This window comes from Diplotaxodon limnothrissa, linkage group LG16, assembly GCF_057381915.1.
Source record: "Diplotaxodon limnothrissa isolate DT_005_m linkage group LG16, D_limnothrissa_male_GT1.1, whole genome shotgun sequence".
Taxonomy (NCBI): domain Eukaryota; kingdom Metazoa; phylum Chordata; class Actinopteri; order Cichliformes; family Cichlidae; genus Diplotaxodon; species Diplotaxodon limnothrissa.
Window position 1 is genome coordinate 40,065,260 of NC_140611.1, and position 13,820 is coordinate 40,079,079.

The 13,820-nt window shown below is 46.8% G+C and overlaps 2 protein-coding genes across 2 annotated transcripts; one reads left to right on the plus strand and one right to left on the minus strand.

Moving 5' to 3' along the window:
* The first annotated feature begins 526 nt into the window (after positions 1-526).
* On the plus strand, positions 527-6,136 carry LOC146616706 (uncharacterized). Its single transcript, XM_085374092.1, has 7 exons — positions 527-946; positions 1,969-2,074; positions 2,404-2,588; positions 2,716-2,864; positions 4,267-4,408; positions 4,551-4,699; positions 5,270-6,136. Exons 1-7 carry the CDS (start codon positions 907-909, stop codon positions 5,396-5,398), a joined length of 900 nt encoding a protein of 299 aa, XP_085230218.1. The 5' UTR covers positions 527-906; the 3' UTR covers positions 5,399-6,136.
* LOC146616707 (transmembrane protein 50B) lies at positions 5,648-13,649 on the minus strand. Its single transcript, XM_085374093.1, has 7 exons — positions 13,594-13,649; positions 11,429-11,615; positions 10,800-10,912; positions 10,136-10,203; positions 9,680-9,772; positions 8,875-8,932; positions 5,648-7,397 (listed from the first exon to the last, which is right to left on the minus strand). The coding sequence occupies exons 2-7, from the start codon at positions 11,525-11,527 to the stop codon at positions 7,352-7,354; spliced, it is 477 nt and encodes a 158-aa protein (XP_085230219.1). The 5' UTR covers positions 11,528-11,615; positions 13,594-13,649; the 3' UTR covers positions 5,648-7,351.
* Positions 13,650-13,820: the final 171 nt, after the last annotated feature.

Here is a 13,820-nt window from a genome sequence, read left to right on the forward strand (position 1 = left end):
CTGCCTTTGGCGTACTCCAGCCTAAAATGTGATAAGGCTGAGCGGCAGGGTGCAGTATCCAGATATCTTTGCCGCTGTGTTCAGCATGACAGCCTCCACAAACTGGTGCCCGTTTCTATTTTAAGAAGTTAATTCTAAACTTATCAGTTTGCTGGAAGATGAAATTACAGACTAACATGTAAGTTTCTGAGTACAACATTCTTTTTTTGATTAAATAACTTGAAAAATGACTGATTATATCTTTAATATATTAAAAACTAAAACCAAACCTGTAATATAATGACATAAAATAAAACAAACTTTCCAGTGCACTGTACACAGTTACCAAAGTGCATCACTCTGTGTTAGAATGCATTTCGTTTTCCTTGAACACAGCACAGAAAATCATAAAATAAACGGTTCATTGATTTATTTATTTGGAAGATTTAACTCTCATTTCCTGTGATTGATCACATGCTGCTGACGTCACCCTCGCGTGAACGCGCGGGGGAATCCCCGGTCGGTCGATACTCAGCCCCGTGTGAGCTGGTGTGAGGGCGAGTCCACACACGGGCGTTGCTGAGCTTCGACGTGCAGGGCCCGGGACCCTCAGGTGGGAGGGCAGCGTAACTCACCTGGCTGCACAGGTGAGCTGAATCTGAGCTGATTCTGAGCTCTGCTGGTAAACACAGTCTGTCCCAGCGGCTGTGAGCGGTGATCAAACACCGTGTGGAGCAGTTGTTGGTGTTTTGTTATCGTTTGTCACGTACAGCTTTAAGAGGCGGAACCGGAAATCCCCCAAGACAGAAGCAGTCTGGGACGGAGACGTCCAGATTATCCAGGACGAGGAAGTGCGTCGGTGTGTGTTTCGATTCTTCAGCTCCAGCCAGCACGTTCGGCCACAGACCGAGGAATGAGGCCGACACCATGCTGCTGATCCTGCTCTGCCTCCACGCCGTCTCCTGGGGTAAGGAGCCGCCGCCGCCGGACAATACCTGCCGAGCTACCGGCTAACAACGGCCTGTAGCCCCGCAGGCTAACCACGGATGAAGCAATATTCTGTGCGTGTGCGTGTGCGCGACAGACAGACAGAGATTTTGTGTTTGAATCACGTTTTCGCTCCGGAGTCAGACTGAACTTTAAAATAACCGATGTTAAAATGTCATTTTCTAATGTCTTCAGTTATTAATGACTCATTCAAGCTGTTTTGTTGTAATCGGCGTCAGGTGTTTCCAGCTGAACACGAAAGGCTGCTGTTACCTGCCAGCTGGGTTTCACCTGTGGATTTAGCGTGGCCGTCACATTCAGGTTCAAATGTCAGAGGTTATCTTAAAACTGATCATCCGGATAAAATACGGAACTCGTTGAGCTCAGATCAGGAAATGTTCGGTTCAGCGCGTCTAACATGAGAAAATGTCCTTTTTCTGTTTGCTGCGACTGTTTCAGGTTAAAAAGGTGAAACAGTCGCAGCTGCTGGAGGGTTAAAGGTTCCTGTGAAACATGGAAGTGGGCTATAAATGTCCAAAGCTCCTGACATGACAGGAAAGGATCTGTGAGGCTTTCAAAGAGTTTATTTCAGGTTATAATCATCACTTCTGTGTTTGTTTAAATCAGCCTGTAAACATGTTTAACCTTCATTATTACTGATGCAATAAATGTTCATTCATCTGTTCACTGTAAACACTTTTGACTCTGACACTCTCAGGCAATAAATAACTGATCTGTCCAATCAGAAAACAGACATGAAAGTGAATAAATGACGTCACCACAAACATCAGGTTCACATCTGTTCAGTTTTTAAAAACGTGCCGCGTGCAGCAGACAGATGTTATTCCTCGTTTTTGAATCTTTGTCCCTCTGAGCTCAGGCGTCGTGGCGTCGATGGTTCCTGCTGTCTCTTTAATAAATCATCTGAGGCCGTGATCACATGAATAACAATAATCTGGATTATGCAGGGATTTCTCTGGTTTGCTTTCTTCACCTTTGCAGTCGCGTCTCAGGCGCCGCCGCCTCCACAGAACGTCCAGGTGGAGAAGGGTCAGCTGACGTGGACTCCAGGGGAGCCGGACGTTACCTACACTGTGAATTACCGCAGGTGAGCCCTCACAGCCAGGGAAGGTGCTCTGTTTTAAGGTGGAGCTTCCTTTTATATCGTCACGGCCGTTGGTGGCGAGAGGTCAGCTGATGACATTTTATTTACTCCATCGTTCTCACAGTTTCACATGAAAGCCGCCATCAGAGAGCAGCAGGCTGAGTGTAGTGTCACTGTCACAGATTCTAATCCACAGTGGGCTGGTAAAATGTTTAGGAAGAGGTCAGAGGTCAGCAAAGCTCCTGCTTCAAAGCAACGAGTGATTGGGTTTCACAGCAGAGAGAACGCTGAGCAGATGTTTTCTCTGACTCGTTTCTGTTCCTCATCCTCAGATTTAACTCTGATAAATGGGAAGCTCTTCCAGCCTGCATCCAGACACCTTTCCATTCCTGCAACATATCAGCGATTGGGCCGCGCGACACTAACGACTCGCCCGAGAACAGCTGCGTGACGCTGCGTGTGCGGGCCGAGAGACGGGGGCTGAGATCTGAGGGTGTTAACGCCTGCAGCAGATACGGTGAGAACCCTCAGATATGTGTCAGCGCTGTCTGTGGGTGAAGCTGTGAGACTCGAGGTGTTAACCATCCTGACCACAGTGTGAACCACGAGCTGCTGCTGTGCTGACGCTCGCTCTGCTCTTCCAGGTGACATCTGCACGCCTCCGTTAAGCATTTTGACCCGGCCTGGATCACTCACCGTATTCCTTAACGATGACCACGAGCTGGCGAAGGAACACGCCAACAATGCCAAGCACAGGATTTACTTTGGCAGAGAGGGAGAGAGTCCTCTGCAGGTGAGAACACGGAGTGATTCCTCCAGGTGTTTATGCTCACCTGATGTTGGGTGGTATCTGCTCCTTTGTGTAAAGAGGAGCAGGATGAGTCCTGCCAGAGCTACAAAATGACTTCTGGCAGCACATTAGTGTGAATGTGTTTGACCAAACGACCAGAAACAGACTTCATTCTGGTTCCACAGAAGAGGGGCCTGAAAACTGAAGGCTCTGCCTCCCATTCTACTTTTAAATACTCTAGGAACAACAAGTAGGCCTGCAGAGCGAGAGCGAAGTGCTCTAATAGGGTGATATGGTACTACAAGGTCATTAAGATAAGATGGGGCCTGATTATTTAAGACCTTGTATGTGAGGAGCAGGATTTTGAATTCTGGATTTAACAGGAAGCCAAAACAGGAGAAATCTGCTCTCTCTTTCTAGTCCCTGTCAGGACTCTTGCTGCAGCATTTTGGATCAGCTGAAGGCTTTTCAGTGAGTTTTTAGGACTTCCTGATAATAATGAATTACAGTCGTCCAGCCTGGAAGTAATAAATGCATGAACTAGTTTTTCAGCGTCACTCTGAGACAGGATATTTCTAACTTTAGAGATGTTGCACAAATGGAAGAAAGCAGTCTTACATATTTGTTTAATATGTGCATTGAAGAATGTCCCTTGCTGGGCTCTGTAGTTTTTAGTGTTCTTTTAATTCCTTTGAGCAGTTTTTTTTAAATTATTATTATTCATGCCAGTGTGCTTGCTGATACAGCCACATGTGTCTGTCAGTGGTCAGTGTGTGCAGGCAGGTCCAAGCATTTTTGGACAGTTTGCCTCTGCACCAACAGACAGTCTGCACAAACTGTTTCAGAATTACAGCTATTTTTACACAGTTCCCATTTTCAGAAGCTCAAAGTGACTGAGAAGCAGTTTCGTGTCCAGATGAATCCTGCGCCTTCATTTTTAGGACTAAACTCAATTCAATTTTCAATTCAATTTTATTTATATAGCGCCAAATCACAACAAAAGTCGCCTCAAGGCGCTTCATAGATACAGAGAAAAACCCAACAGTCATATGACCCCCTATGAGCAGCACTTTGGCGACAGTGGGAAGGAAAAACTCCCTTTTAACAGGAAGAAACCTCCAGCAGAACCAGGCTCAGGGAAGCCAGAGAGCCACAAACGGGCAGCAGCTGCAGTGAAGCCCTGAAGCAGCATGTGGTCATGGGTCCATGGAGGGATAAACATCTGCTCTTATCAATGTTAAGCTGCACAGCTGGGTTACTTTCCGTGGAGCTCTGACAGTCTGATAATTCAGCTGGATACAGGAGAAGACGAGCAGAAGCAAACACTTCAGTTTAATTCACTCATAGTGTGTGTGTGTGTGTGTGTGTGTGTGTGTGTGTGTGTGTGTGTCATTGTCTTCATCAGAAGTATGAAGACACCATAGACTCCAGGACCATTGAAGACCTGGAGGAGGGGCAGCGGTACTGTGTTCAGGTGGCCTATACGGTCCACGGGGACATCGTGGAACCACGCAGCTGCATCCAGTGTGAGGTCATCCCTGCATCAGGTAAGCTGCTCTTCTTGGTGTAACGTTCCTTTAACGCGCTCCGACTCCAACCAGAGACACAGATGTAAACGACTCCGCTGCTTTTGAATCAGCTGAAGGTTTTAAAGCTGCAGCAGTAAACTCACTGCGTCTGTTTTCTCAGAACACGTGAACAGGACGCCGATGATCGTGGGGCTGCTCGTCGGCATCGTGGTCCTCGCCATCATCATTCTTACATTGGGATACCTCGGGTTTTTCCAAACTGAGAAAATCAAACGCTGCCTGGAGCCACATAAATATGAAATCCCGCCGGTAAGACCAACACTGCTGCACACACTCACCACACAGACACTGGTGGGCGCTGTATCTACTCAGAGCGTGTCAGCGAGTAAAAGAGCTGATTTTGAAAGTGTTCGCTTCACGATCAGTGTGTAAGACCGACGTGGTTCTTCATGGTGACTGGTGAGTCGCTGAACTGTCCAATGGTGTTAACAGAGCCGTCAGTCCAGCAAAGTTAGAGCCAAAGTTAGATGGGTTTAATTTTGTACTTGTTTGGTCGAGTGTGTGAGACAGACACGGTTAGAGTGGGGAAAAGGCCGTCCTGTGTTTCCCACTATTGTTTTTTATTTGAATAATTTGTTTGTTTTTAAGCAGGCTGCTGCCGTTCTTTTGTTCTGTTATGTGTTTGAGTAAACGAATCGCTGCATTTGTTCGCAGCTGGAAGAGTTAAAACCGCTTCTCTGAGCTTCGACCAACATTATTAGCAGACGTACTCATGGGCAGATAAATGACTGTTGTAAAAACAATCGGTGAAAGGCTCAGCCAATCGCCCATCGTTAGTCTTCACTGCCTCTGAGGTTCCTGTGTCTTCTCCTCCTTCAGAATCTGTTTCGTGGGGAATTTGAAGTCCGACCATTTACTCCCATCGTAGAGCGCTATGACGACCTCCAGATCTCTCACGGTAACTACGAGCCCAGATCAGCACTCAGCCCTCCCGCCGCTGCTTCCTGAACTCTTGGAGAGGCTCCGCCCACTCACAGAGACTCCACTCAGTTTACCAGCAGAGGCGACTGAGTCGCTCACCTGCTCCAGGTGATCTAACCGTGCACCATCTGGATTATTTACCTGTGAGCACCTGATCTCAGAACATTTGTGAACTACTCCCATGAGGACAGTGGGTGGAGTAAAACCAGGATGGAGCGCAGCGAGCAGCTTCCTGACACTAATTTTAACCACTGCGCGCTAACAACCATCACAGCAGAGAAGCGGGTCACTCTAGCATTAACCAAGTATCGTTTCTGAATGGCCACGCCTCCCTGAATGTTCTCCACGCTGCCGCTGCTTCAAACCTCCGATGACAGGAAATAGTAGAAAAACAGGAACTGCAAACACGTCTGCGTGCTCTTTCTCAAACTTCCTACAGTCCTGTTTAACTCTGAGAGTTAGTTCCTTTATTAATAACTGTCGGTGAGAGCGTTCCTGGGCAGGTGGGAATAACACGCTCACTGCTGGATCTGACTGGCTGCGGTAAGAGGACAGTTGTGGCCAACACTTCCTGTTTCAGTGAAATAGGAAGTGTCGCATGCGCCTGTAACATGAACACTGTTGGGTAAATGTTTGTCTACGGGAAATTTTCATGTAATTTTTTTGGGGGGGGCGGGGACACAGGAAGCCCCTCCTCCCTGCAGAGGTCAACTCCCCGTCCTTCTGAATAAGCGGAGTTCACCTTAATAAAATGTCTGAGTCACTGGTGAGGCTGAGTCATTGCTTCCAGTAAACAGCAAGTTAAAGGTTACAGTAACAAACAAAGCAGCAGCTCACAGCCACGCCCACAACACTTTTTATTGTTTCAGGAACGACTGAAGCAGCCGAGATTTTTAACTTTAATACTGAAAAATCATCAACACACATCGTAGTCACAAACAGGAAGTTCAGGAACAAAAAACGTCCTTTTATAATCCAGTGTCAGACGGAGACGAGACAGCAAATGTGCTTCCAGCTATAAATTAGCCCCGCCCCCTTGAAGTGTCAGCCTGGAAGATTTTCATTAAAAATACATGTAACAATCACAGACTTTTAATTTGGAGGAGTCACAGGAAGTACAATCTGGAAACCAATCAGGTACAGTCTGAGGTAAAAAATTTTTTTATCTAAAACGGTCCAGAGTGAGCGTGACCTGATGGACGAGGTGAAACGTGTGTGTGTGTGTGTCACCTGTGGCTAACAGGTTAGCATCCGTCCTGTGGCGGCTACACATCGCTCCGCTCGACTGTGCTACATCCAACCACAGCAGGACGGGGCCGGTTTGCTCGGCTATTTGTTTACGGCTTCTCGTCAGAGCGAGAGGCGAGTCTCACATCCAGCTGTTTACGGCTAACATGTGACCATTAGCATTTAATCAACAGGAAGTGAGGCTGAAATCTCCCAGAGTGACACTTTAACAGTAAGACCGGCGGTCCTGCCCGCCAGCAGGAATCCCCTCATTTTACAAAACACACTGAGACTGACACAGAGAAGTGAAACATGACAGAACTATATTTACACGTGTGTGTGTGTGTGCGTGTGTGCGCGTGTGTGTGTGTGTGTGCGCGCGCAGCAGCACTGATTGGTCTCCATTTAAAAAGCAACAATACTAAAACTGTTTTTACAGCTTCGATTAAAACAGCAGAATACAAAACATCTGAAGGCCGTGTGTGTGTGTGTGTGCACGGGTATTAACATCTTAATGGGGACCAACATTTGGTAGTATACTATACTTGTGGGGACAAGCAGCCCTCATGGGGACCAAAATACCGGGCCCCAGTTTGAAGGCATTTTTGAGACTCAACTAGGTTATGATTTGGTTTAGGGTCAGGCGTTCATTTTTGATGGTTAGGGTAAACGGCTAGGGAAAGCATTATGTCAATGAGATGTCCCCACAAGGATATAAATACACGTGTGTGTGTGTGTGTCTGTAGAGACGTCTTAACCCCATAAATCTTCAGTGCGGCCAAACTTGTAGATCAGAGTGCTGCAGAGAGAGAAGACAGTGATGTCACAGTGATGTCACACACTGAGCAGACAGATCCAAACTCACAGCTCAGCTCCACAGTGCTGTGATGTTTGGAGGCTAATGAAGCTCTCTGTCATGTAATAGCTGTGTCACTACCGGAAACCCGATCGGTACCCCGCATGCGCCAAAGGTGTCTACTTCCGGTCGAAGCGTTTTACGATAGTTACAGGTCAGAGTATCTGTTAAGATGTTAAGAATAACAAGCATCTGTTAAAATGTTTCCAATAATGAAACATGTCAATATAATGTAGACAAAAATAAAAAGAGTTACGGATCAGGGCTCCCGATCCGTACTGCGCATGTGCAGATGTTTTCTTGTTCTTCTTCTGTTCGTTTAATGGCAGTTTACTCCCCAGTGTACGAGGATACCGCCACCTGCTGACCGAGCGAATGAACCGTATTGTAAACTGAATTAGCGTCATTACAACCGTGGCCTCAATCTGATGTAGTGATAGTCGAGCGTGTTTATGCTCGTCTGTGAAGAGGATTGATTGGAATAGTGATGATGATGTTCGCCATCACTGTCAGTTGTCAGTAAACACTTCATGTGGCTGATGAATCTTCGCGTGACACATTATAAAGTCTGTATTATTAACTCTGTAATTAAGATAAGATAAGATGACCTTTATTAGTCCCACAGGTGGGAAATTTGTTTTGTTACAGCAAAAGTAATACAAGTAGCAAAATTAGGCGCCATTCTTCTTATTTTACGGCGCTGTTGCTCAATCGGGGGACGCTCTCTGTTGAGGAGAAAAGCATGAATTTGTTTGTAAACGGATTATCCATTGTTTAAATGTCCCGGTAGTTGAAAAGGAGGAAGAGCTGTTGAGAAATGCTAGGAGCTAACTGGGCGCTAACCGTATCATTCAACTATGTCGCAATGTTGGCAAAGAGAGGAAGTGACGTAAGATTTGCGCATGCGGGGTACCGATCGGGTTTCCGGTACGGATCGGGTAGCGACAAGCTACACAGCTGTGGTTAAACTAACATGAGCACAAGGCAGGTGGAGGTGAAACATGATGGTCCTGATGGACTGAGACAAACTCCAACCACGACAGGGTGTGAATCAATCATTAATCTGCAGCAGGTTAGAAAACAAACACTCATTCAGAGCTGGAAACCCCTCCCTGAGAAATCTGGTATTTACAGTCTGTGTGGATGTTAAAGCTTCTTTTCACGCTCGTATCCATCCACCCGCCTTTAGTTCTTCTTTCTGCATCAGTTAGTGGAACAGAAAGGGGCCTGAATGGGTTAAACTGAGCCAGGCTTTCCTGGCAGGAGCTCCCGCCCATTACGGGAAATAAGATGCAACAGGTTTCATGTAATGTGTCGCAACGCTGCAGGAAGCACATATTTGGCACCAAGCTGGTTAATTACAACAGGCCTGTGCGCCGTTTCAGCTGCTTCAGTGTCAGCGCTGCTGCTTTTCACTCACCTAAAAAAGATGAAGGCGTTCTGAAAGAACACAGCCATCCCCGGAGCCACTTCTTTCTCTGCGGGAACACAGCGACATGTTATCAGTCACATCAGGTTTCACTGTGACTGAGCATGCTCAGAGAGAGCCGACTCCCTGCGCAGGTCTAAGGAAGTCAGATTAAAATCATTTGTTGTATTTTTAGACTCCACAGTGTAATAACCACAAGGCTTTTCTTCTGCTGCTCACACAGCAAGCGCAGCAGGGTGAAGACTGCAGCGCATGGACCTGCTGCAGGAGCAAAGCTGAATTTAAAATAAGACTCCCTGATCCATCGTTTCAGGATCAAATCCGACCAACTACCAGGTCTACGCTGCAACCTCAAACACCCTGCTGTGGTCACGTGTGAGAGGCCACAAACTGCACCCGCTGGAGGTGAAATGAACCGAGGGCTGTCCCTGAGTGCTACCTGCGCCTCAGTCACGAGAACAATGAGCAGTTTGAACCTTGTGTGGTTTGTAGTGATTCACTGAGGTTTGCTTTCGGTTCGTGTGGATTTTTTCTGTGTGAAACGAGACCAAACCACAGGAAAAAGCTCCAAGTTTCCAAAACGGTCATGTGATTCAGAGCAGAAGAAAACACCATGAAGCAGCTGATAAAGGCCAGCAGTGACTTCGCGCTCCAAACCATAACATACTCTCTGACTTTGTCCAGGCTGAGCTGTTATTAACTTAAAGGTATAACTTCTGGTTTTCCCTCCAGCCTTCTGATCATTTCCAGGTTTGCATGTTTGACCAGCAAGGACAGACTGAGGGGAGAAACTCACTCGGCACTACGTAGCCTCCAAACAGGATCCAGATGGAGCCGATGAGCGAGCCGAACATCATCATGAAGCCGATGAAGAGCCAGAGACGAGCTCCTGCAATCGCAGACACATGCAGTACAATTACATATGAGCAGTGCTGTGTCTGCTGTGTTTGTCCATCCTGACGGCTGTGCAAAGGGCAGGATTCACACCGCCGTCAGATATACGTTTTTTTTAAATATCATTTTAGCTTTTATTGGCTAGATACAGCGAAGAGAGACAGGGTTAGGGTTAGGGTAACCCTAACCCACGCCGGCATGTGGTCTGTGCACCCACTGAGCTACACCACATATTAGTCTCTTTACAGCCACACAGACAGCTGAGGCTCTGCACTTTACTCTTAACATCTGCCTCACGTGTGTGTTTCTCACACCTCTGAGCGCCACAGCAGATCCCTGACAGGTGACAAACACTCACCTGTCCGGCCCATGCAGCCTTCTCCGTACGTGTCCCCCCTCACCTGGCCGTTGGAAACTGCATTAATCCTGAGAATGAACACAGAGTCACATAGAGGAGTCTGAGCGCTTCATGCTGCTCACACTGCAGACATAAACAGGAAGTGATCACATGATGTTTCAGAGTCTCTGCTTTGTTTTTGACCTTTGTTGATTCACATTTGACTGCAGCACCAGTTTCCAAGCACACCGTGAAATCTGGCAGGTCTGTAACTTCCTCGGAGTCTGAGGTCAAACCTGTCTGACACCAGCTCAGCTCATTAACAGCATCGAGGTCAGAATAACAACAGACTGAATGATTCTGCAGTTTGGCTGCTCTCCTGTCACATCGTGAAAGGTTTTGGTTCCTCTTTGGTGAAAGAAGAGTTCTAAGTAATGAGGCATCATCAGAGGTCACAATTTGTCCTTTCAAAGCCTCGCTGAGATGTTTAAGCTGAAATTACATTTCACTGCAGGAGGAAACCATATAAAGCAGCTGCTTATAAAGAGGCTGTGAGGCACATGAACAAACCCAAGCAAATCTTACATGTGTTTTCATGTGGATAACTCTCCCCCACCCGCCCGCGCCTCAATGGTTTAACAACTCTGAAAGCATGTACGGTATGAAAGCAACGTTTCACACTTACATGAAGAAAGCGATGGTGGAAAAGACGCCACAGGTGTGGAAGGCGTGGTTCATCTGCTCCTGGGTTGGATACGCCACAGCGGCGTCGATCATGATCCACCAGCCGGTGAAGAACTAAAAGAAGAGAACGTGCACAGCGAGACGTGACGTTTCTAAAGGTTTTACTTCCTGTCCATCCTTAGCAGACATCCGTGCTGTCACTAATGTCTGAGTGTTTACAGATCATGGGGTGGCTGCAGCTCAGCTCATCTGGCTGCTCCAGTCTGCATACCAAATATCCTTGGAAAGATACTAAACCTCACTGCTCTCCGATGGATGAATGTGTGTGAATGTTGGATAGAAAGCAAAGCAAAAAGTGTTTGTGTGAATGAGGCTTTGATTGATCAGATGTGTCTTAGCTGGACTGGTTTTTACATCAGACTATCACAGCAAACTTCTGGATTATTAACAGTCATGTTTGAGGTAAACACAGATTATGGCATTGTTCTGGGACAAACGGGAAACAGATCGCGTGAAGCGGAATATTTACAGCTCCAATAAGACCTCCACCATTCACCAACCTCCCAGCGGCGAACATTTATCTTATCGGAGATTTCAAACAGACTCCGCCCCTCTCTGCCTCACACTAACCAGAACTCCGGCCACGATGGAGGCCACGGCATTCCTCCTCTCGCCCCAGTCGATGCATTCACACTCGGGCCAGCGGAAGTTATCCAAAAAGCCGGCCATCCTCCTCCTCCGCCTTCTTCTTCTTCAGTTGTCCTGACAGGCGAGTCTGCCGCCCCCTCAGCAGCTGCTCACACTCTGTGAAAGACGCCTTTAAAACAAACACAGGCCGTTAACAGCGTCCTGCAGCGGGTGAAGGACGTCTGGACCTGAAGATTCAACCAGAACCAACGGACATTGATTTTCACCACATCTGCTACAAACTGTCAGAAATATGAGGACACATCGTCATTCAGAAGGTTTTTTTTTCCATTTTAATCGCAGAAGAACGTTTTGAAAAATAAACAGACGGGAGAAACAGATCCATGTTTCTACCTGGGTTTAGCTCACTGTCACGCATCAGCTTACAGACTCAGCAGTAGGGCTGCACGATTAATCGTTAGAAAATCGCGATCTCGATTCATACTTATGTGCGATCTCATTTCCAAATGACAACGATTTAAAGACAATTGTACCGCATTTTGATCCGGGACGTAATCTGCATGAAAACAAGCGCTCACTCTTCCTGCTCAACAAATGACAAGGGCGGAGCCTTATACCACGTGATACAGAAGGTGTGATGCTAAAATTAGCAGGAAAAAACAACGGAGCGCACGTCAGGGATGACGAGAAAGTGACAGGAGAAAATCCGTCCCGGTCAACCACCCAAACACCAATAACGGGAACCTTACACAGCGCTTCCCTATACCCGTCGAACTCAAAGAAATTACGGAGGCTATCACTTATCACCTGACCAAAGATATGGCTCCATCAACACTGTGCAAAACGAGGGATTTAGGAAAATGATCAACACCCTAGACAAACGCTGCACAGTGCCGTCCCGCAACTATTTTTCTGTTGTTGCACTACCTGCTCTGTACACGCAGCGTCGAGCAACGGTGGAGACGGAATTTCAAGCAGGACAACATTTTGCAGCAACAACAAAACGTGAGACATTTGTTGTTTTTATGTTTATTTATTGTTTTTATGTTCAGTCTCAACTGTTACGAAGTTGATGTGCAGTTAATAAGTGCAATAAATATTTATACTGGAAAAGAGAATCGTGAGAGAATCGTGATCTCAATTCTAAGCAAAAAATCGTGATTCTCATTTTATGCAAAATCGTGCAGCCCTACTCAGCAGCAGGTCAGAATCACACAGAACAACATTTAGACATTTCCTCCAACAGCACGTGATCAGATGATCACAAGTTCAGTCTGAGATTCACAGCCGGGGTTCTTTCACTGCTCTCAGGAAAAAGCTTCACGAATCGGAGGAAACTCTGAACATTACCTCCTCCTGACCAGGTGCAGGTTATGACCAGGTAAGGTGTTGAGCATCCGTTACCATGGTGACTTAGTGGGTAAAAAGAGAGGCCCAATTTTAGGAGTGTCACCTGTCCCGGCTCCAACACTGAGATGCTTCAGTGATGGACTGAAGCTGCAGATGCTGACCTGCTAACACCTGCTCACCAGTTTCCTGCAGGAACCTGATTATTTTACTGTTTCTTTATTTTTTAACAAGCCATTTCGTGATATAATTACTTTATTTTGACTTATTATTCTTTTTCAGTCTGAGACCTTTTACATTTAAAGGAGCTTCTTTTGTGGTCTTTTAGAATTTAATTGGTATTTTATAACTTTACACTGTAGTTCAGCTTTTTATTTCTTTCACAGTTATTGAGGTCTGTTTTGTTCCGGCTGGTTCACTTGTTCTCATGTACATATTTAAAGCGCAGGTGTATCCGCAGGGCAAAGTGTTTGCTAGCTGGTCGGGGGCTAACTGTTAGCTCCACCGCAGCACAGGCGTAGCTGCTCCGTCAGCCTCCTGCAGGTGTGCGGATTCCCACACCGTCAGGGTTGTCAACACCTGTCTGTTCTTCGCTCCCTGCTGGATTAATAACCGTACACCTGTCCCGTGACGGTCACAGCTCACCGAGCATTTGTTCCACCGAGCAAACGGGAGCTAACGGAGGCTAACGCTAACTGCTCGTAACCCGCCTCGTTTCCCGCTTTATTCCTTCAAGTAACATCTGAAGCAGCGCGTTAGTCGCACCTGCCTGCGAGCCTCCCAGCTGTCTGAAAACTCACCTGATATCAATCACCCCCATGAAACAGAGCCGCGCAACAACGTTTTTCACTTTCCATTTACGGCACAGCCCCTCGTCTGCGGCTTCATTTCCGGGAGCCTCACGGGCTCTGCGGCACACTGCTGCCTCCTGCGGTCAGGACCAGGCTCTGCATCCTGTAAAGTCACTAACTTTAGCAGTAGTGAAGCGCTGTATGCTGGCAAACAAATACCACGTATACACACATGT